The sequence below is a fragment of the Sabethes cyaneus genome, chromosome 3 (assembly GCF_943734655.1).
Source record: "Sabethes cyaneus chromosome 3, idSabCyanKW18_F2, whole genome shotgun sequence".
Taxonomy (NCBI): Eukaryota; Metazoa; Arthropoda; class Insecta; order Diptera; family Culicidae; genus Sabethes; species Sabethes cyaneus.
In genome coordinates, this window is record NC_071355.1 from 209,043,063 (window position 1) to 209,067,955 (window position 24,893).

Sequence of the window (24,893 nt, forward strand, 5' to 3'; positions counted from 1 at the left end):
GTATCGGTTAAGAGGTTTTATCCGTTACCTAACGTAAACTATGTACTTTTCAGAATTGATGATACATTGCTTTTTCATCTGCCAATATTCGGCTAGGAATTTGAGCAATAAATAATAAGCTGGTTCTGAAATGTATTGCATTGTTGATAATTCAATAACAGTACAGTGCAGTGAAACGGATGATGGAGAGTGGATCAAAATTTATTGAACTTGTTATCGGGCATAGTGGAGTCTGAGAAAAAAATACGAGAAACCATTCATAGCATAATGCTTGCCTGAATAACATTTTTCTCCTTGTTCCATTGCAGTGGCTGTCGGTGGTATCGCTAGCTGTGCTGTACAATATAGTGTTTGTGATAGGACGTGCCGTTTTCTGGGAAATCAATCGCCAGGCGCCAGCCCTCTGGTGGACCTTAGACTATCTATGTGATTTTATATACTTAGCCGACACGTTAGTTCATTGTCATGAAGGTAAGTAGTTTTACGCCCCACTGTTGATACTAAAAAATCCCGCTGTTTTATGAAGAAAACAGCAGGACTAGGAAAGTTTTGCTAATTGAAGGACTGGTTGAAGGTGAACCGACAATGACCAAGTTGAAACATTTAATTTGTAATCGATTGTAATCGAAGTTTACTTTCTAACTTGGCCAAAAACTCATTTACTTAATAATGGTTTTCGAAGTTGTTTGATTGTTCGGCTCTCTGGACGTTTACGGTTTGGCAACAACACTGCATTCACAATCCTTGAAAATTAGAAACCATTGCTACAAAGTTTATCAGTAGAAACAATGTCGCCATGAACTTGCACAAGCTTTCTTCCGATTAAATTAGAAAATCAAAACTTTCTGCACATGCCACTCAGTTTCCACAAATTAACCATTGCCAAATCCAGTTTCAAGTCTAAGTTCAACTTTGATTTTAAGCCCAACTTCAAGTACAATTTCAAGTTCGATGTCATGCCCAATTTTGAATCTTTTCATGCTCGATTCTCGAGGTTCAGTTTAGTTTCAAATCCAATTTAAAACTAATTTATATTCATTTCCAATTTTGATATTTTGGAAAGGGAGGAAGTATCTGATTTGAAGAATGATTAATTGGATGATCTGGAAAACTTCGATATAGGTCAAAAATATATCTGGTTGGTATCCAAATGTTTTACTCACTAAACTACTGCCACTGGTGTTATGAGGCAGTCTAATACCTAATTGTGTTTTATTCTCCTAATTCTATCATTCTCCGCACACGCATCACACACTTCCCATGCGACGATATAATTTGTTTTTGCTTGACTGCTATTGGTTTCTACCGCAGAAAAGATTGATTGTTATCTATTCGGTTTGTGCGATAGAAATAAAGTAGTGCGTTGCCGACAGTCGCATTTCAGTATCAAAATTTTCCAGTTCATCCAATTATACATTCTTCGCATCAGACCCTTTTTTTCTTTCCAAATTGTTTACGTCATGACCGCGTATAGTCGTAAATAAAAGAAATAAAAAGAATAATCTAGGTGATTGTGGAAAACACTAAAGAAAAGTTGGAAAAACATGGAAATTTTTTGACTTATTTTTTGCGTGTTTGCTAATTAGGCCATTGCAAATTATTTTTAAAGTTTTTGTCACTTCCTCTTCAAAATTAAATTTAAAAATCGAAGGGCAAAAAAATTTGTTGAAGCTAAATAAAAATTGTTTGTATAAAATCAATTGTCCGCGGACTTTATAGCCTAAAGAATTCGAAAAGTGAGTATATTTTTTTGCTTAGATTTTACAGCCACTTTAACCAGTTTAGGGTGATTCGTGACTTTTGCGGGGTTGGGATTTGAACCCGGATCCTCGGCGTGAGAGGCGTGACTGACCCCAAAAATGTGTGTACGGAGTTTTAAAACTTCTAGCACGAAACAAAAGTGAAAATTCAAACAACGTAATTTCCGAAAATTGCAAAAAAAAAATCTTTCGATTTTTTCTCTCATTTGGTAGGTTTTTGCATGGAAAATAATAACGTATATATGAAAAGTAAGAATAGATTTGGTTTTCACGATTAAACTTTAAGTAAAATTTTTTTTTGCGTGATTAAAAAAATGTCATTGCTTTTTTTGCGCTCTTCCTGTTTCCTTCAGTTGCTCATCGTAAAAAGCAAAGCCATGGGTTTATACCATCTTGAGACATTACCCTTCTTTATCGACAGACTTCGCAGCCGGCTGTTAGAGTACAGGAAAATTACGGGGCCAGTGCAACGATCCTATTGACTCTAACTAGCAAGCACCGCCTAGCCGAGATTCGAACATTCGACGACTAGCTTGTTAGACCAGCATCGTACCTCGAAGCTAACTGGGCGGTTGCTCATCGTCGGAAAGACAAAAACTTTTAAAAATATTTGTAATGGCCTTTTCATGCTAACATTTTTTGTTGTTCCCGAGTTATGGCCGAAAATCTCGGCTTTCCTGAAAATTTACCTCATTCAAACATTCTCCCAAACAGTGTAGAGCAAACAGTTTGTTTAAAAAAATATAAGTAAATTTTCTTTCTGTTTCCGGCTGCTCCTGGAGAAAAAAAATGGAAAGGAGCATGGGAGAGAACGTGATAGAAACTAGATAAACGAGATAGAAAAAGAGGAAAAACGCAAGAGAGAATGAGAGTGAGTGAGAGAGAGATAGACCGAAAAGAAAAATTGGTACGAAAATAAGATAATAGAAAAAAAATCGTGTCAGAATAGATGGGTGAAAACGGGACGTGAAAGAAAAAAATTAGAAACGAAAAAAGGTAGAAACGAGGCAAAAACAGAGTAGACACACACACACACACACACACACACACACACACACACACACACACACACACACACACACACACACACACACACACACACACACACACACGCACGCACACGAACAGAGAGAGAGCGAAACGATAAATAAAACGTGAAATAAAATGGGGACGAAAAATGGACAGAAAAAAATTGATATTAGAAGACAAACGAGATAAAACGGAAAAGCAAAACAGAACGTGATAAAAAAGGAGGAAAAGCAGAACATAACAAGAGGAGCAGGAGCAGAACAGTAGAAAACGAAAGGAGAAGGAGATACCGAAACAGAAAATTAAAAAAAACGACAAGAGGTTTTCCCTTTTTGTACTTTTGCACTCTTTTCCTCTGGTCTAAAATGGAAGAAAAAAATACGTGACGAAACAGAGAAAAACAGGAATGAAAAGGGCGAAAGAGAAAAATAGCAAAAATAGAAAAAAAGGAAACCGGTAGAGGAAACGAGTTAAACGGATAAATGAGATAAATGATAAACAGAACATAAAAACAAAAGGATGGGATAAATTGGGAATGATAAATGTAAATAAAATGGAAAAATCAGACAGAAAAAGAAAAAACAGGAAAAACGGACCAAACGTAAAACATAACAGAAAAAGACGATGATGATATATAAAAAATGAAAACCGTAGAGTAAAGGAAAAACGGCCTATAAATGTGACAAAACAGAAAAAATATGGCATCTTTGAGAGAATAAACGGAACCGAAGAAAGGTTATAAGAAGAGCTAGAAAAAGGCGAAAACTGGAAACCAAGAAAAAGGGAAGATAACAGACTGAAAACGAGATAGAAAATGACAAAAAATGAGTGAAAATTTGACTCTAAACGGAATAAACCAGTACAGTGAACCGAAATATACGGGAGAAGAAAACGAGAGCAAAGCAAGAGAGGAAATTTGACTCAAAAAGCAAGAAAACGGTGCAGAAAGGAAGACTAAACAGAACAAAAAGTGGAAAACGGAACTGGAAAATAGAAAAAAGAAACAGAAAAGATTTAAAATTGCACCTTAAATTTTGACTGAAGTTTTTGGAGCGTCTTAGTAGACTACGTAACCTAAAATTAAAAAAGAAGAAAACCTATCCAATTTAATTCTACTATGTATATTTTATTCACGACAGTTAGTTCGAAAACAGACACTGAGGAAGCCTGAGGAAGTCGTAGGCGAAATATGTATCTGTCGTGATAATTGTGATTGGATAAGTTTTCTTCTTTTTTAATTTTAGGCCTTAAATTTTGACTAATTTGAACTTGAAGTTTTTTTTCTGTTCTGATTTTTCTCTTTTCCTGTCTTATTTTTTCTAATTTTCAGTTAATTATGTTTTTCACTCTTGTTTTTTTGTTATATTCTTTCCCGTCTTTTCTCTTTTCTTTTTCCCTTATTTCCTTTCCTTATCTCCTTTTCTTTTCGTTCTTCCTCTTTTGGGCCATTTTTCCGTCTCTTTATTCTGTACGTCTTTTAATTCCCGTTTTTTGTCGTTGTCCTATTTCTGTCCCACTTGTTTGTCTCATGTTTCCTTTTTTCGTTTGTATCTCGTTTGACCTCTTTTCCTCAGTTTCCTCATTTCATATACCGGCTCACTTTTTTTACTCCTTCTCTTTAATTCATTTTAGTCGCTTTTCATATTTTTGCTTCCGATTTTATGTCATTTTCTGTCCCGTTTCGACTGTTTTCTTTTTTAAGGTTCCGTTTTCACTCTTATTATGTCCGAGTTCCTTTCTTTACTGTCACATTCTGTTTTTGTTTCCTGTTTTATCCCTTTTCGTCACCAGTTTTTGTTTTTGCTGTTCCCGTTTGTCCATTTTCCCGCTCCCGTATTTTCTCATTGTCTCTTTCTACCCTTTTCTCTCTTGTTTGTCCCATTTTTTCTCATTTCTGACCCTTCTTTATCGACCGAACTTCGCGGCCGGCTGTTAGAGTACAGGACAGTTACGGGGCTAGTGCAAAAATCCTACTGACTCTATCTAAGCAGCACCGCCTAGCCGAGATTCGAACATACGACGACTGGCTTGTTAGACCAGCATCGTACATCGAAGCTAACTGGGCGGTCATATTTCAACGTGACAGAACATAATTTTCCGATTTTTCTTTGGAGTTTTCAACCATCACTTAATTTTAAATTGGGCTTGGAAACTAGACTTGTTATTGGATTTGAAATTATACCTGAAGTTGGACCAAAGCTGAAATTTGGGTTGGCAATAGAAATAAAATTAAACTTGAAATTAATCGTAAAGTAGGAATTGAAATTGAATATAAATTGCATTAGGAATTGTATTTGCAATTGTACTTGAAACTAGACTTAACCCTCCAACGGGTAAGACCGTAAGGCCTTCGCTTTTAGAGCTTCAGAGTCGAATACCGAATTTGTTTTGAATGAACAATATGAAAAATGTATTCAAACAAGATTTCTTGACATTTTGATGTTAATCTTGCAACATTCTGAACATGCGTTCTAGAGTTATCATCTTTCAAAACCAAGAATTCAGGTAAATTTCGAAAAAAATTATTGAGCGAATATTCCCGCTTTTTACTTTTATTGAAAGAGGTCGTCTGGAACTAAATAATTGACCTAAACAATCTTCCGGCTTTATTTCAATTTTGTAATCTATCTGAATTTAAAATATATCTGGGTTGAGTGCTTGATATGAAAAACGAAAAGGAAAATTGGATTATTTCTTACCTGGCAGTCCTCCATTAAAGTGCAGGACAATTATGGGGCTAGTGCAACATTCTTACTCACTCCGGAAGCACATCACAGTTCAATTGAGATTCGAATATACAACGACCGGTTTGGTAAACCAACATCGTACTCCGAAGCTAATTGTGTTGTCGAAACTTGAACTTGAAATTGAGTTAAAATTAGTCTTGAAATTAAACTTGGAATTTAATTTATAACTGGACTTCAAAATGGAACTATGACAATTAATTAAATTTTGCATAGTATGGTCTCGAGTTGTATTAGTGTGTGCTCTCCGACGTTTCGCTTTTATTTTTAAAGCTTTAAACTGCCCATAAATGCATAACAGTCCCATCTGACTTTTCACCACTTTTGAGATAAACCTGGGAATCATCTTTAAATTAACTGTTCTTTCAATATTTCAAACAAAAAAGTTATGTTTGTTCCCAAGATGTTGAAAAAAATATCAAACTGTGTCAGTCCCATATTACAAATAAACGCATAACAGTCACAGTAGTAAAAATATATCAATAAGCATCTGTTTTTGGGAACTGCCTGGACCGATTCGCCTGCAGCAACTACCAAACGGAAGATTTTATGGCCTAGAAGAACACTATTGAGGAGAATTTGGATCGAATGTACGATTCCGAAGTTACAGTAGGAACAAGTTCCGGAATATATGGGACTTGAACATAGAAGCACCATGAATCACAACAAACCCATCATGTGACACCTATAAATACACGGATATGCAAACCTAGACTGTTGGTAGTCGTATTAAGTGTTCAAGACGTCATTGGCCACATCTAAACATGTCCGTGAATGTTCCAGATACCTCTATGGGGATCAGTTTCTGAATTTAACTAAAATACAACATGTGACATCTCTAAGTCGTTACTCGAAATTGAAAAACTAGTTTGAAATAGTTCATTTGTTGTCATATATAGTGTCCAGGATCACATTGGTCATACTCGGACACGTTCTGGGAGTGTTTCGGACACATAGGAAAGCGACCAGCTTCTGAGATCTCAAGATAACAAACTACAATACAATAAAACAACAACGATACGTGGTCTTGAAAATACTGCCGAGTCACCGACAACGCAAGGATCAAGGCTTGCTGTGCCTGTGACTGTTATGCGTTTATTCTTGCTTATTCAAGCACAAATAAACGCATATCAGTAACTTCGGCAGTTTTTCCAAGTTTTGGAGCAAATTTTAGGACACTTGTGAACAAATTGCTTGTAAAAGTATTCTGTTATGTACATTCAAGTGATTTTATGATGATTTGGACGATTTGTTTCCAAAATCGATTCAATATTAAAGAAAAATTGTCGTGGCTTCAACAGCGTTTTTCGCAGTTGCACGTTTTTGCAGATGTGACTGTCTTCCATTTATGGGCAGTAAAGGTAAGTGTGTTTTAGTCAAATCAGCACAAGTACTTTTGGAGTATTCATTAAATCCATCCAACAAATGATGTAAATTAGAATGGCTTTACTTACTACGACGGGAATGAGAAATAAACCCTACGTCCGTCGCAGACAAATACTCGGTACAGCATGAGTTCTTAATTTTTCGAGGTGTTTTGTCTCTAATGAAATAGCATATCGATAAAGCATCTTTATTCACGAATTCCTTGTCTTAGAAATTCATTGAATGTTTATAAACTTACTACATCTAAAGTGTTGAATTAAGAACTCAGATGCGATGATACGTTGATACGAAGGAAACGATACTTTTACCAAACCTAATCCATTAATACGTTCATTTTTCCGAAGATTCAAATCCCGAGTGGGCGAGAAAAAATGAGACCTAATTTCACAGGAAACACTGCGGTAAATATCATTCATTCAAAGGGAAAGAAAACTCATCTATCTTGTTCCGATTTCTAATCAGTCGAAAAAAAAATCGATCCTGCTCCTCTCCTACAGAGTGGGATAGCTGCTACTGTCAAACATGTACATGTCAAACATAGAAGCTAGAGTAAATAACGAACGAGCAAACGGTTGATTTGGAAACAGACAAATAATTTGATCAATTTTGTCTACCGAAATTTGCAGCGTGAAAGCCGCCATCCCACGCGTACAGACACGTGTAAAGTGATGATTTATTCGTGTAGGTAGAGATTTTATCTTATATCCTCAACAACCAACCTCTCAGCATTGGTTTATGTTTCACTTTTGTTCCTACCGGCTGACAACTTACGCATCATTATGGACAGAACGACGGAATGTCTTCATGTTAGTTACCGGGTCTACATAGATGAAAACGTCCCAAGCCGGAGGATAAACGAAAACGACAATCAGTGTACAAAAAAAAGTTGCTTCAGCAGAGCATATAATCTTACAAATCAGCTTGACAGTGTTTTTTTTTTCAACTTCCGCGAAGGTTGCCTCCTGCAGGGTCGAGCAATCACGCCCGCTGCCTGGATGGAAGTTGACTGGATGCGAATGGCATTTTTCCGCTTTCCATACGATTTCGTATACGTACGTAACGAACTAAACGGGAACGATTTTGTTTGCTGTTTTTTTTGTTGCTTACAAGTTTAAAGTGAGGTGCTAACCGGGAATACATGCTTCGAGTATCAGCTTCCCGGTTTGTGTTGATTTAAACGTAGGAGGAAAATTGGTTTCCATTTGCCACCGGGTTGCCACATAGCAAAAGTTTTCCGGCGAAAGCCGGCTATTTACATGGATTTCCCGACAGGATTAATCGGGAAAGGGATTGGAAAATATTAGATGTCACGATGGGATGAATAAACAGATTTTCAATTAGGTATATATTTAATGGATAATCAAGCGTGGGAGGATGTTTGTGTGGAAATGGATGGTTGTCGTTGTTGATCCTGGCTGTTTGTATACAACATGTTTTGAAGTGGTTTTCGGAAAACAATGCATGGTGGAGCGATTAAATCGATGGAGTGGTGTTCGCTGGGTCACAGTTAGTTTCAGTTGAGGGGTAAAGTAATCTGAATATCCTGGATTTATGGTTAATTATCCGGCATTTGTTATGTAGAAACAAATGTGCGAGGAGTTTCTAAATTGTACCAGTTTTAGCTTAGCATTAATTAGGACTCTAATAGAAATTCTATATGCATGCTGCATTGCAGCTAGATTACGACGAGTATAAAACAAGACAAAATTCAGATACAACTGAACGAAAATTTGTTTGCACATTTGCAGGACCTGTAAAACCTAAATGATTATTTTAGAAATAAATGAAAACATGGCGTCACGTGCCCATGCGCAAACATTTTGTTTCCAATAGCTGTTTGTGACGTTATTCGGTGAGCCTTAATTGAAAAGCTTATTTCTAGTGGGAAACTGTAGTAACTTTACTTGCCGGGATGAGTCGAACCGGACAATTTTCTTTTCCGATGATGTCCATCACCGGAGGAACAGAATAAATTAGTCGTAATTCAGCAGCATGCTCCCGGGTTAATTACTACCTACTATTTTCTAACAGGGCGTCTGACCGGGGTTGCTATCTCGATTGCGTGTTGCTTGTTATCGGTTGCGTCGCATTTCGTTTTTTTTTTCTTTATTTTTGTTTTGCGAAACATGCAATCTCAGCAGCAATCAGGATGATTTATGAAACAGCTTCGTTTTTGTTGGAAATTAGCTCAACACGAACCAACTACGATAAAAACCAAAGCAGATGAGACTGGTAACAGAAATCGTAAGTTTTGTACATTGTTGGATATCTTCCAAACCTCAGCTAGAACGAATAAAATATTGCATGCCTAATAGATTAGGAACAGCAGTATCAGCGCTTCCATAGGCTTTTTGGTTCCTCCAAGCGACAATTTTCAATGTAGTATTCTCACAATGCCATGTGTCATCGCAGTGTTGGAACAGTGTTTGGAACTGTGCCCAGGACATGCAGAGGCTGCTATATCGCTTCTACCGTTTTGGATTGGGCCCTAACACATTAATGTTCCTGCCACTACTGCACCGCCAACCAGTTTTTCTATGTTTAGCTAATATTGAAGTTATTTTGCCAGTTTCGTAGAACAGCTTCGCTGCAGGCACAAACTATTCCTGAATTACAAAAAATGTGATAAGCTATATGTCTTGATTTAGTGGCACAATTTTGTGTGCAAACTATTTCTGCAGTACGATCCAGGGCACTTGCACTGGAATGCTGTTGGTCGTAGAAATGGGCATCGTTCGTATGCTGACAACAACAGTTTGTTTTGCACATGCATTCCAACGGAAGTCGTCGGGCTACGAGCTGTTACCAGAGTTACACTTTCATAGGTTTTTTTGCACATCAAAAGTTGGCAACGTGTTAGTTTGTCTACAAGAACTTGTACATGCTTATTTCGAAACAGTATTCTTTAATCAAACTGCTTGAAAAAAAACAACAACCCGAAAAAGAGCCTTTCTAATTTATATGTCCGAGAAGGAAAGGTTTTTGATTGCAAAAAACATCAATTCATCACTTTTAAATGGCTCGAAAATCATCTCCGTAGATTTAACCCTCTAACGGGCAACACCGTAAAAACGATGCGATCAAGCTAATGACTATTTTATCATGAAAGTACACACAAAAAAACTTTACGTTCTGATTTTCATGCAAAAATAATTATCTGGAGGAGCGCCAGGTAAGAAAAAGTCCAATTTCTCCTTTTCTTTTTTCATGTCCAACATTATGCCAAGATATTTTTTCAATTCAGAAATCTTACAAAATTAAAATAATGCATGACATTTACTCATAGAAAAATTGTTTAGGTCAATCATTTTGTTCTAGATGTCCTTTTCCTTCAAAAGTAAAAAAGGAAATATTCGCGCATTAATTATTTTCGGAATTTTTCGGAATTTTTGATTTTGAAAAATGATAACCTTTGAATGCATGGTCAGAATGTTATGATATTAGTATCAAAATGTCAAGAAATCTGTTCTGAACACATTTTGCATATTGCCAATTAAAAACAAATTTCGTATGCGGCTCTGGAGCTCCAAAAGCGAAGGCCGTCTCTAGACGGTCTTACCCGTTAGAGGGTTAAATAGGGATTTTTTGTTTAAATAGGTGCAGCCTTTTTATAAGCTCTGCTTCTGCTAAGCTGATTGCGAGCGGATGCTTTTATCACAAGAGGAGTAGCTTAAAATAGCTTTATTAAGATAACAGTGAATAATAGTAAAAAATAAAATGGAATGAAATTTCGAAATTCTGCTTGAAATACTGCCAAGTCCTTACACCTACATTCCACTAGCACGCGCAAAACTATTCTATCCCAATTATTATTATTGACTTCACAGTAAGTTTTACGAAAACCATTGAAGAGACAAAATTTGGGGTCAATTTCATTGGCGAAATTTTATAAATTTTAGCGTATTTTGCAGTGATTTCAAATCGAGATAATTTTTTGTCGATCTTTTTGTACCTTTCGAAGCATTTTACAGTGATTTTGGCTAAATTCTTTTAGCCCTTTCTGGCTTTGAGGAACACTGGCGTACGCAGGTGTACTTCTCAATAAAATTTATGTAAAAAATATTAAATCCTCGAGGTGTAATCAGAGATTTTAATATAATAGTCATTTTTGCAATAAACAATCTAACTACGTAACAAAAACTGAAACTGGATCTATTCAAATCAAACTTTAAGTTAAATTTCAAGTTCAACGTCAAGTAAAATTTTCCAATTGAATTTCAATTCCAATTTCAAGTTTAATTTGTAATCCAATTTTAAGTCCTGTTTCATGAATTATTTCAGGTTCTATTGCCGTTTAAATCGAATTCCCGTTTTAGGCCCAACTTCCAGTTCAATTTGAAGTAAAGCTGGTAATTTAAATTGAACCAATTTCCAAAGTTTAAGTCCAATTTCAAGCAAGCAAGCGAATCCAGTTACACCATTACCACATTCGATCAAAATAATGGTCGCAGTGGTCTAACCTTCCGGCAAAAAAAAGACAAAAACCTTCCGACTATTTCAAAGTTAGTTTTAAGTCCAATTTCAAATCCTGCTGAGCTAGAACAAATTTCAAGTCCAGCTTCAAGGAATTTTTTTTAATTAAATTTTAGTCCGATTTTATTTCTGATTTCAAGTCCGATTTCAGCTCCGATTTTAGGTTCAATTTAAGTCCTATTCCAGATTCAATATTATGTCCCTCTTCAAGTCAAGCTCATTAAAAATTTATCGCACGACGTCAAACAGACGTCGTCCGACGCAAGCGAAACAGGGATTGCATGTCTGATTTCAATTCGAGTTTTAAGTCCGAATGCAAGTCCAATTTGGAGTTCAATTCAAAGTCCAATTTGCAATTTAATTTTGAGGCCAGGCTTCATGCCTCAATCGGCCCGAATTTAAGTCCAAGTTCAAGCCCGAATCCCGAAGTTTAAAATCAAATTGTATGTCTAATTTCAAATCCAGTTTTGCGGTGCACTGAATTACCTTTTTTTTAACGAGTAGGGAAATCTGCTAAGCACCTGAGAAGATACGGTACTATCAGTCACCTGAGAAGACAACTCAGGAAGTGGGGTTTAGGTATTCCGACCCCGCTAATGGGGCGTGTGGAACCCGACCCACTAAAACCCTACTCGAGTCTCCAGCCTCAATCCTTCCTGGCACCACCTTATCGGTATTACTTCAGGGAGGGGCTATTGTGCTTAACGCAGTCGCTTAGATAACTACTGGACTGTGGTAGTTAGGCTGTTTATTCGCCGTTGATCGGCTCTCCAGCGGTTTTGTAGCTCAAGTACAATCTGGGTAGCAGCCGCATTAACCGCTCCCCAGACATCCGAGCTGGAACACATCCTTTGGACTAAGTTATCTGGAGTAGTGTCCGCTCACTGCCTGCATGTTGCTTCTCGCGCCCGCGAAACAAGGGCATATGAAGAAAGCACGTTCTGCAGTTTTCTCTACTTCGACGCATTCGGGACACGCGAGGGACTGCGCATGCCCAAACTTATGAAGATACTGTCTAAAACAGCCATGCCCCGACAGAATCTGTGTCAGGTGGAAGTTGACTTCGCCGTGGCGCCTGTTGACCCACACGGATATTTCCGGGATAAGTCGATGTGTCCACCGGCCTTAGACCATGCCCGTTGCCATGTAACCATCGAGGTCGATCTTGTGGTACTCGGTATGCCTCTAGTTCCACGTTGGTTGAAGTACTCTACGTCCTCGCTGATGATGATGCCAATAGGCATCATACCCGCTTAAACGCACATTGTGTCATGTGAAACTGTGCGATACGCACTCGCCACTCTCAAACACATGAGACGATAGGTGCTTTCCAGCTTGGCTAGATAGCTTTTGGTACCTAACGTCGATGACCACACCGGCCCACCATACCTGAGTATGGACTGGACCACGTTGGCTAATAGCCTTCGCTTGCTGCCGTATGCCGCAGAGCTATTAGACATCATACGAGACAACGCCGAGATAGCTGTGGAAGCCTTCTTGCAGGCACAGTCGACGTAGCTCTCGAACTTGAGCTTGTCGTCGACCATGACTCCCAGGAGTTTTAAGAACCGCGTTGACGAAATAATGCAGTCTCCGACGCTGATATTTGCTTGCTGTACCGACTTGCGGTTGCTCATCACGATAACCTCCGTTTTATGATGCGCTAGCTCCAGTTTCTGAGAGCGCATTCAATCTTCAACAATGCTTATATAGTGAGCAGCCATCAACTCAACCTCTTTGATAGATTCACCGTAGACTTCCAAGGTGAGGTTGTCCGCAAAGCCGACAATCACCGCCCCTACCGGGACCTTTAGCTTCAACACCTCGTCATACATGACGTTCCAGAACACCGGGCCCAGTATGGAACCTTGCGGAACCCCTGCGGTAATTGGAACGCACTTCTGACCCTCCTTCGTGTTGCAGCCTAGCACATGATTCTGGAAATAATTTTCCAGAATCCTGTACAGCGACACCGGCACTTGGACGTTCCGAAGCGAGTTGGCTATGGGGTCCGAGCTTGCGCTATTAAACGCATTTCTCACGTCGAAAAATATATGACGAGGGAATACCCGGAAGTTTTCCCGGCTTCGGCAATAGGACCAGGTTCTGTCGCTTCCATCTGTCCTGGAAGTGGTCATCTTCCAGACTCATTACTGCCCCGAATAATTCGGGAGCCGCTAGAATAGCCGCTTTAATTGCCATATTCGGGATTCCGTCTGGCCCCGGTGCCTTGCTCATCTTTAATAATTTAGGGATCAGAATGAGTTTCTCGTTCGTAACCGTCACTTCCTCTCCAAACTCTAAGCCGCCGTCGCCCACGTTACTTTGGATGTTCGGCATGGAGGCCGACCATCCTACACTATGGTCTAAGATACTGGAACGTCGGCCGTGGGACGACTCAGCGGCCTGAAGCCAGGGCTTTGGGTCGTGGCGCGGAAAGAGGCCCTCGATGTTCCGCTTTAGCATCTCTGGTGATCGTTTGGTCTGCCCTGTAGGCGAACCCACGAGTTCGCAAAGCAGGCTCCGCGGAGTTCCGCAATTTTTCTGTCCACCAGTGAGCCGGTGACCTACCATACCTAGGTCGGCTTTTCCTAGGCATGGTGGCGTCACATGCTCGCGAATGTACCTCAACCAAATGATTAGCGTTCGGATCGGGCGTATCGCGATCACCGCACTCTCTTCGGATCGCTTCCATAAATACTTCGGAATTGAAGTATGATGTCTTCCATTCACGGGTGGTTGAAATGTTGGCACTACCCGCCGCCTGCCTCCTCATTACTTGACCGACCCCATAGCGGACCTCCTGATGGTCACTGTGACTGTAGCTATTGTCTACCCTCCAATCTTCTATCAGACCAGGACTACCGAATGTCACGTCAATGATAGACTTTGCACCATTCCTACTGAAGGTACTTATGGTTCCCACGTTGGCCAGGTCTACGTTGAGCTTTGCCAGAGCCTCAAGCAGAATCCGACTCCTATGGTTCGTGCGGCGACTTCCCCACACAACCACCCAGCGTTAAAGTCGCCCGCCACAACCACCAGCCTTAGACTAGTCAGCACAATTGATACTAGGTCTACCATCCGCGTAAACTGCATTTCCGTCTACCAGTGGAAGTCTTATAGTAGCTACCTGGATTCCTACCGGTCCCTTGCGCAGACGAACTGCTTCGGTAGTCACCAGCAAGTTACATTGCTCCTTGAGAGCTCGTGCTAGTTCGCCCGCTTCAGTGATTTCATCCAGGTTTTTAAGCTGGAGAGTCATCTCAGGCGTTCGTGTGCGGATCTTTACGCTATCACCAAGGACCTTTTCTGCCAGCACTTTGTAGGCAGAACCCATCTCAGTGACATCCTTTTTGAGTTATTCCGTCCGTCCGTGGAATAATCCTTGAGTTATTCCGTCCGTACGAGAGCGGCGGATACTCCGCACATCCGCACCAAGACCCTTCAGCTGATTGTCCCCTCTCATGGCCTTCAAAGCTTCAGAATATTCCAGCCCCCCAGTTTTGAGGATAAAGGAATCGCCTTTGCTCCTCTTTTTTCTGACCACTTTCGGTGGAGTTCGATCCTCCTGTTTCTTCCTGGCCTTCTTCTTTTTCACTAGTTCCCACTGATTGTCGGACGCTAACAGCGTCTTGTTACTCTCAGTGGGTTCTTCGGTTGGCTTGCGACCCTTTGCGATCAATCGCTTCTTCGGGCCCGTGGGGGTTTCTTCTCCTAGGGACTGCCTTGCACATTTGGTGGATACCTTGTTGTCGTTGGACTGCTCATCGACAGACGTCGATTCAAACGCCTTCTTGGTCTCTTTCTCTGCCACTCTTACTCGCGCTTTGAGTTCACTGTGCTCCTTCATCGCAACACGCATTGTGCTCCGAAGCACAAGCAGACTGTGTTTCAGGTCCTTTGCCGGGGTACTGCGACTTGCCACGAACTCGATAATGGCATCAGGTATACCGCTTCTCTTTTTGCTTACGCTGGCGCTTCTACTCGTATTCGTCAGCGGAGATCTTTAGATACCACCTCTTGCGAACGGATTATCTAATCCGTCCAGTAAAGTTTGTTTTGTTAATCAAATAGAATTTTTACGAGTTGAGAAGAAAGAAGAGTCCGCCGCATCAGAGCCCCCCACCCCCCTTCACCCGCGACACGGGTCGCATGACACCTTAAATCAGGGGTTTATCCATTCACGTTCCTTTTGGGGCTTTGGTCCCTATGCTTAGGTTCTCAGTATTTTCAGGTTCAGTGAACATGCTTCTACCGACATCCGTCATTTGCAGGCGGAGTTACACTGAGGTAAACGTTCGAAGTTTTTAATCTAATCGGCCGATATATTTGCAATGAGTAAATTAGTTGCATGAAAATAGATACACCATATTGTAATCAGTTGCTTCAGAAAGGTCGATGCCCCACCTTCTGTTTATGGCTGGCCACGCCAGTGTTGAAAAGTATTTTCAAGAAATTTTAAGCGAAATCAGAATCATTTTCAGACATTTATGACCTTCAAGCGGGTTTCAGTGTTTTATACGAAATTCGGGATCATTTTTTCACATATAAACCGGGTAGGGCCTTTTTCTGGCATATACCTGCATTCTTCAGCACTTTTAGACGAAATCCAGTGTCATTTTCTAATTTGGTCTTTTTTGGACTACTGAAATGTTTTCTGTCGCTTTCAAGGGGTGTATCCCATTAAGCATATGGACGTTAGGCATAACGTGCGGAAGGCATAATGTCCATACATTACAACAGACGTTAGACAATCTGCCGTTAGCTTGGAAGCGGTCAAATCGCCTCACTTTGAAAATGCATTGCATAGAGGGTAAGTCGGATTACCTACGAATGGTCGAAACTCAAAAGACCGAATCACGAATGGACGAAATAACAAATGACGTAGTAGATATATTAGCCGAATCAAAATGACTGCAATACGAATGGCTGCAACACTCATGACCGAATCAGAAATGGCCGAATAACATAGAAAATATTCGCGGCCTTCGACCTGCTCAAATGTTCGATATATACTGTCCTTACTCGCTACCGCTTGTTCGGACTCAACTAGAAGATACCCTTACTAGTCGGTATACCTAGTAAATGGCATGCACTTGAATAGAGGTTATTTTTTGCGGGGAGCTGCCCCTCCACAGTGACCGACGCTTCCAAAGGTAAGTCGCCGGCGAACACTCGTGACCAGCGCCCGTTTTGCTCTGAAACATATTGAAAAATTCAAAAAATATTTTTACGCAATTATACCATTAGGTCGACATGCCAGATTTTTTTTCTGTCAATGGTGCCTTATGTTTATGCCAATGTTTTCATGGCAAGCTACGTTATACCAAGCAACGTTAGGCCAAATAAATTTATGTTAAATGGTTGGCCCCAGTTCTCATTGTTCTGATGCAGCGATGATTGACTCAAGTGCGTGTTCACAGAAAAGCGAGGTTTTGTGAATTATGCCTAGCGTATATTACGGTTATCGTCCATTATGCCTAATGCCCATTATGTTCAATGTCCGTGTGCCTACCACCCGTATACCTAACGCCGAAAATATTAATGGCCTTCACCCTGTACAAATGTTGGGTATATGCAGTCCTTACTCGCTGCCGCTTGTTCGGATTCAACTAAGGGATGATCGCTACTAGTTAGTAAACCCAGGAAAATGCTTAAATCTAAATAAAAATGGTTTCTACGGAGGGCTATCCCCCGCATCAGCAGGCGCTTCTGACCGTCTCGCACTGAATCATCTAGGAAACATGCTACTACTGACACAGTTAAGGGGGCATAATACCTTATCAATTAATCAAAACCGAAATTCTTTTCATTGAATATTTCGAAAGATTTAACATTTTGACCATACGTGTTTGAAGCAGTTTGGATGAATTCCAAAAATTGACTAAGTTACAGCTATTTGAACCGCGCATGTCTGGAGCGATTACACAGCAAATAAAAACTTCAGCGCCGTTTTTCTCGAAACCAAATTTTGAAAATCGGTACCATAAATATCTCAAGAACGGCTCAAACAATTCTCAAGATTCTTTTTTTGTTTAAAAGCTAACAAAATTATCTAGTTTTTGACCCATCCTTTTTTCGATATTGCAATTTTTGTATTTTTTTAGAAATGTTTAGAAATGTTTTCGACTAAAAACTTTACTTTTATGTTTGAATGTCCGTCATTTTGTAATGCGTATGGGTCAAACATGAGATAATTTAATATACTTTCACGTCGTTTTGGATTTTTTCAATTCGGATAAGCCCCCCAGCGCCAATCCATGGTACCGCAATTCATATTTTTTTGGAATGACTATCTTCAAGGAACCGTAGGGGAAAGGGGAAGAGGTTCCCATATGAAAACAAAATTGTAAATATTAGTATAAAATGCAAAGTTTTGAATGCAAAAAACTCGATTCGATTGGCCTTTTGCGCTATCGAGACAAACATTTTTGAAATAAGGGAAAAAATATGGTGTAAAAGGTACTATGCCCCCTTAATAGGTTTCGCACCTTAGAAGGGTTCTTCAGGAGAACGTCCAAGATTCGAGACGAGAAATAGATGAAAAATTTATTCAAAATATGCAGAACACAGGAGGGTATTTTCGGCCTATAGCCTATAGCCCTCCGGGTCTCGGATCAACTTCTTGTTTTTCGACCAATTCCTAAACATTTGTTATAGTATAACAAAGGCAAAAATATTTTAATACCATTTTCTTCGTATTTTTAATTTTTGTATATCGACTAATTTGTTCCTTCAGTATGTCACTGAAGATACTATTTAATGAAACACCGAGGTGTTAGCATTTTAATGAGCTTCGAGCCATTATAGTTTTGAAGATAAGGAACGACTAAAGTGCACACATAAAATTGGGCCAACACGTTTTTACTAAATACCTCGTTGGCGTACTTTTCCTAGATTTTCGTCGCTAAAAGTCGTCGAGAAGAGCAATTAAAAGGAAATAAACTTTTACAAACGAGTAAAACACATTAAAAACAGATGGTTTGAGCGTTTGCAGATCAAGACTTGTCAGAAAAAATAACTTTTTGAATGAAGGAATAAATACGATTTTCAATAGTTATTTACTTTTACGAATTAATTTACTTCATTTTAAAACGAGATCAGAGCTAGTTTTCGTACAAGTTGTATAAAATTTCATTGACATCAAGATAAACTTATCTTCGAGAACGTAAACATGCTTCCCACGAACAACTCCTGCATTGAACAGAAAAAACCGTCTCCTGCAGTTCAAAGTCCTGTCGCCTCGGAGGCATTAGTCATTTGATCGCTTTTCTACAAATCCCCTCACGTATCGCAATATACTATCATCATCATCATCGCCGAGGCGGTGAATTCCGTTGCAAGAAAACATTAATTTATCTCGCTTCAGGCTAATTGCGGAGATTTGTTTCTTCCTCTTGGCGTGTGCGTCTGTGAACGATAAATTATTCATTTATTCAGCACTACGCTAGCCAGTCGCAGCTGGCAGCAGTTCCGGTGGGGTCCTTCACGCTCGCTAGCGACAGACAGAGGATTGACCTCTTCGTCGAGAATGATTCTGTGCGAAAACATGTACCGGCCGGACAACCGGCAGGATGCCTAATTCTATGTGGACAATTTAATTCACTTGTAGCGATGAGGATTGGATTTTAATTTCAGTCTATCCTCTTTACTTTCCGTTCCGCAGGGTACCTGGAGCAAGGACTGCTGGTACGTGACGCATCCAAGCTGCGGAAACACTACTTCTCCAAGGAGCGCTGGTGGCTGGATGTTGTTTCGATGCTGCCCACCGATCTGGCCTACATATGGTGGGCGCCGAGTTCCTGTACCGCGACCCGACTACCCTGTCCAATTATAGTTAGGATTAATAGATTATTGCGTCTTCCAAGAATGTGGGAATGGTTTGACCGGACCGAGACGGCAACCGGTTACCCGAATGCGTTTAGGATATGTAAGGTAAGTATCCTGCAATTGTTTGTTCTGCGCCCTAAATAATTAAAATTAAATTTTCTTCACTGTTTTCCCGACGCTGACGTAGGTCGTATTAGCTATACTAGTATTAATCCATTGGAATGCGTGTCTTTATTTCGCAATAAGCTACGCGCTCGGGTTTAGCTCGGACAATTGGGTGTACAACATCAACGGGGCGAAAAATCTCACCCTCTCCCGCCAGTACATCTACAGCTTCTACTGGTCCACGCTGACGTTGACCACGATCGGCGAAACGCCGACGCCGGAAAACGACGCCGAGTATCTGTTCGTGGTGGCTGACTTTCTTGCCGGGGTGCTCATCTTTGCTACCATCGTCGGTGAGTAATAACATATTTAAATAACATAAAAAAGTAGTAAAAACCAGTAACTTGTTAGTAATAAAGCGATTGAATCAAAATCATAAATTGACATTTTTCCACACTTTGCTCACTATTTCATTGACACTCAACTTCCAGCGTAGAACTCTTTCAAATTTAGCGCTTGCAAATTTGCCATCATCCTACTTTTTTCGAGTACCCTTGCAGATCTTCTGGTTTAAACCGGTTCGCATTTCTCGCAATTTCCAGGTTCATCTCTTTGAACTGACAGTAAGCGTAGTATCGTACCGAAACACGTCTATCAGCTCGTGCTTCTGATGGCACGTTAGCTTTTCTCATAGTGGAAATGGTATGCTTTCACTTCAGAACAGTGACGTTCTCTACTTTTTGTTTTTCCGTCACCGTAACAATTTTAATAATATGTTTCATTGATATTTTTCGGTGAAATAAAACCCTTCTTTTCTCGATCTGCGTAACGTTTCTGGCTACTATGCTTCGCCTATCGTCAGACGCATTTTCGTCACTCTATTTTCTTAGCACATTGCTAATGCTGCGTCCGCTGCCGACGAGTCAGCAGACAATGGTTACTCGTCGGCAGCGGACGCAGCATTAGCAATGTGCTAAGAAAATAGAGTGACGAAAATGCGTCTGACGATAGGCGAAGCATAGTAGCCAGAAACGTTACGCAGATCGAGAAAAGAAGGGTTTTATTTCACCGAAAAATATCAATGAAACATATTATTAGTGACGTTCTCTCTCTAGAGTAGGGCAAACTATAACCACTGGTTTGCCGAGACCTAGGTAGAAAGTGGGGCACAAAACTGGGGTTCACTCACATAGTAGACTCGTTTTGCCAATTAGCCTAATATACAATGTAGCTTTGATTGAGTTACTTTTCCTGAGTTTAAACTTTATTGAAGCTTATTTCTATTTAGTGTTAGGTTTCTCTGACAGAATTCTAACTCAATTTTGGTTGACTTTTCATAATATTTGTTATGCTCCATTTTGCTTTGCGTTGCCTTGCCTTTTGCCTTTTGTTTTTCGAGTATCGTTGATTTCGTTTTGGTTTAAAATTAAAAATGTAAAATTGGATTTATTAACGTCAAGTTCATTTCAAATATTCCTTGTTTATTAGTTTTGTTTTATCGTACCAAACATTGTATCAATTGTAAACTTGATACCTCCGGTTTATGTTAAAGAATATTTTTTATCCACTCAGTTTTACCACTTCATGTAAAATCGACTTCTGATAAGGCTAACACTGAAATTTTAGGAATTAGACAAATGTTGCTACATGAAACTTTAAATAATTTCCTAACAAAAATTTTAGGCAAAACTAAAATGAAATTAGGTGAAATGAAGGTACAATTATAACGCTGTTGGAAAAATTTTGACCGTAATCTATAACGTAACAAAATTACGTCGGAATTAATTTCAAACTGATAAAAATATCAACGGAATCAACTATAGTAAAAATTAATACAGTGTCAATATCAATATTAACCCTCTAGTTCCCAACCCTGCCAATTGGCGGGCTTCAGCAAAATCGTTGTAAATCTACTATGCTTATTCGTTTTATGTTGAGATCCACCCATATCTTCTCATTATAGTCTAATCTAACTATTCGAGTGGTTTGTTTGTTTTATTACGTTAATTTGAAACAGATATTTCGTGCAAAACTTGAAAAATGCCAGAAAACTGAGAAAAAAATTATTTTGCTCTGCAGAGTTAAATTCAAATTGTTGTAAATTGCTTATTTCTTGGAATAAATAAACAAAAAAATTATTGGTGAGTAGCTGATAAGTTGTACTTCATGGTAAAAAAGGAAATTTGCGATAAAAAGTTTAGGAACTGGTCGAGTTTTATCAAGGAACTGACCCCGCCAATTGGCGGGGTTGGGCAGTAACGTCAACTTTTTTTTGGTAATTTGACAATGTGTTGTTTTCGTTGTATTTATTGATTTTTTTCGAGTTTAAGCTACAAATTATTGTTATAGGCCTTGTTAACTTCTTTTATATGCCTTGAAAAATACACAAGCATGCAGTGGCATCAATATGAAAGGGGAATTTAGAGGACTTATCACCTAATTTTCAGTGCGCCTTTTTGACGAGCTGCAATATAACGCTTTATAGCTATATCACAAAACATTTTTGCATTTTATGGTATTTGAAAATCATAACCCTATAACCAAGAAACAGATTCATTGAAACCCGGCGAATTTTACTGCTTAACGACAAAATCTTGATAAGCAAGACAATATTATTCAAAATGGGATCTATCATAGACCATTTTAAAACCGCAAATTTTAGTCTATACCGCTTAATCAGTTTGTGTTAATGAACAAATTGAATGAATTACCAGTCGATAAACGATTATAGTGAACAAATGTGTACTACAAAAATGAAAAACCCAATTTATCGAACAAATCACATAAATGAGGATTTAAGTTTCATGTTCTATCAGACTCTAAAGGTTTTTCAAAGGTTACAGTTTCAAAGCATATTATGGTGTAGGCAATCCTGAGTTGGGAGCAGCTACTAATGTTGTTGTTCGCCTTTCTAAAATTTTGCCAGATTTTAAAAATCATATTTTTCGATTATTATTACACGACATTACCATTGATTTTATATCTCAACTCGAGAGGAACGAGAGGAATATACGACTGGGTACTATTCGGAGTAATAGAATCCCCAAAAGCAAACTGCTTACTGATAAGGACTGATCAATAAGCAAGATCGTGGTGATTCTGCTGAATTCATTGCCAAATTTCAAAATACAACTGTTTCTGTGTCTGTTTGGAAAGATTCGCTTCCCACGGGCAATGACTATAGACAACGATGAACTAGAAGTGGTTGATGAGTTCATATATTTGGGATCTCTGGTCACCGCCGACAATATTACGGGTAAGGAGATTCAATGATGCATTCAAGCTGGAAGTCAAGTCTAGTTTTCCTCCGCAAGACGCTTCGATTAACCCCTCTAGGGTCTACTTCATTTTTAGCACTGCAAAATTCACTAAAATGGCCGTAACTTTTTTATCTTTCAATATTTTTTCACCAAATTTGGAAGTTTCTCCGGAAATATTTTCTATTTTCATAATATCTATAGATAATAGCCATATGTCTTATGGTCCCGGAGTTATTCCGGAGTTCCTTGGGCGACCGTGAGATAAAGTTGCCAAATATTTAAAACTTGTTTGAAATCTGTTGATTTTTGTAAACATATCATCGACTGTGGACATATCAGTTACTTTGCCGCAGTTATGAGGTGCGCGCCATCCGAATCCGGGGGGACATTATAAATCCGGAACCGGTTCCCATAAAGGGACATTTCAGCATCAGTAAATTATGTCGTGTCGCATATCAAAAAACATCAGCACTCGACAAAATAGCGATTGGCGATAATCTCATGTCTCTCAGAGGCCGTATGACCGGTTCCGGGCCCGGGGAGGGTTTCTTTTCTGATTCAAGCACGGAACGGATTTTCGAAGGAACTTGTCCGGGACCTGGAATCGGCCATATGGTCAAAAATTTCAGTTGAAGCTCATTATAACTAGTTTCATAAATACTAGCACTGTTATAGATGTTCTAAAATCGATGTCCCGAATTAAATCGAAAAATTTGATTTTGCAACTTTTTTGCGCCCAGGTGCCCAACCCCGCCAATTGGCGGGTTACGAATTTTTATAAATAATCAAACTATTCCTGAACTTAGTAACTAGAGAATATTTTTTCCATTATTCTGGCCACGAAATGAGCATTTTAAAATTTTTTCAAGCAAATCAAAAATTTGGGCACTAGAGGGTTAAAGCAAAATTATTAAAACGCAATAAATACTTTCTGCTAGTTTAGACTCCTTTTTGTAGTATTCCTCTATCTTTTTGACATTTGTAGCACTGTTGGTATTTTATTTTGGGTTATTTTGAAATCAGATTTTGCATAATTTTAGTATCTTGCAACATGCTGTACCTACCGTATTTCATCCAACTTCAACCACCATTTGAATTCTGGATTCCTCATAGAGCTGCGTGAGTTCGCAATTCATCCTTCACCTCCATATTCTGTTCTACTGTACGCCGCCGTAGATCATTTTCAGCACTCGTCTCTCAAAAACTTCAAGCATTCACAAATTCTCCTCGAGCATTATCGTACGTTGATTAGCAGGCCTAAGAGACCTCTGTAAATTTCAAATGGACTGTACAAGTAATCCGCAATCCGCACAGAGGACTGCGATCATGCATAGTCAGGCTGACCAGCATTCCGGGAAAAGCGTTTTCGTCCATGCTTTTCCATGGCTTTTTACGGCATATGGTATCATATGCAGCTTTAAAGGCGACGAAACAGTGGTTCGTGAGAGCCGTATAGCCGTCAGGCTTTTTTGGGGGATCTGCAGCACTGCAAATACTGGGTCCATCGTTGACCTTGATAAATTTCCACAAATTTTTTCGTAATTGGTGATGGTAGGCGGAAAATGACTTGTAAGGGCAGTTTGTTCACACGTTCACACGATAATTTTCGCAGTCCAACTTGTCGCCTTTCTAGTAGATCGTACAGAAAACCCGCAGTGTCCTTTGTGCTGTGCCAAAATTCACCAGCGATAATAATGGGGGCGAGTCAATCTCGCCATGTAACAGTTTTGCCACAAACAATGCTTGTTGGATGTTCCGACGACGTTCTAAGGTATCTAGACCAAGCAAGTGACAGCGATCCGGATACGGAAGTAGATTTTGCGGGTCACACCATGGCAAACTACGCGGGATCAATCTTATGAGCCTCCTCTGCACTCGGTCAATTCGAAGGTTCCAATAGAGTTGATGCGGAGTCCAAATTAGGCACGTATTTTAGAGAAGAGGACGAACTAAGGCGCAATACAGGGCTTTAAGGCAATGCGGGTTTTTGAAATCTCGTCCAATTTTTGCAATAAATCCCTACTGGCGAGTAGCTTTTGAGTACGGTGGCGATCGAAAGTTAGTTTCGGATCGAGAATCACACCAAGGTCATTCACATGCTCAACACTTTTTAGTATCTGGTCGTCAATTTTGTAGTCGAAAACTATAGGCGATTTGATTCGGTGAAACGTCATAATCTCGTATTTAGAAACGCTGATAGTCATGTTATTCATTTTGCACCAATTTACAAATGTGTCCAAGAGAAGTTGAAGGCGATAACAATCCCCAATGCAACAGAGTAGCTCAAGTATCCCCTTTTCTTG

General features: G+C 39.5%; 1 protein-coding gene across 1 annotated transcript in view; it reads left to right on the forward strand.

Annotated features, from left to right (window-relative positions):
* LOC128740660 (cyclic nucleotide-gated cation channel subunit A) overlaps nt 1-24,893 on the forward strand; it is a 177,521-nt gene that overhangs the window by 114,093 nt on the left and 38,535 nt on the right. Inside the window, exons 4-6 of the mRNA XM_053836222.1 lie at nt 309-471; nt 19,062-19,330; nt 19,413-19,683. Of these exons, the coding sequence (XP_053692197.1) occupies nt 309-471; nt 19,062-19,330; nt 19,413-19,683 (703 nt within the window). The remainder of the gene's footprint in view (nt 1-308; nt 472-19,061; nt 19,331-19,412; nt 19,684-24,893) is intronic.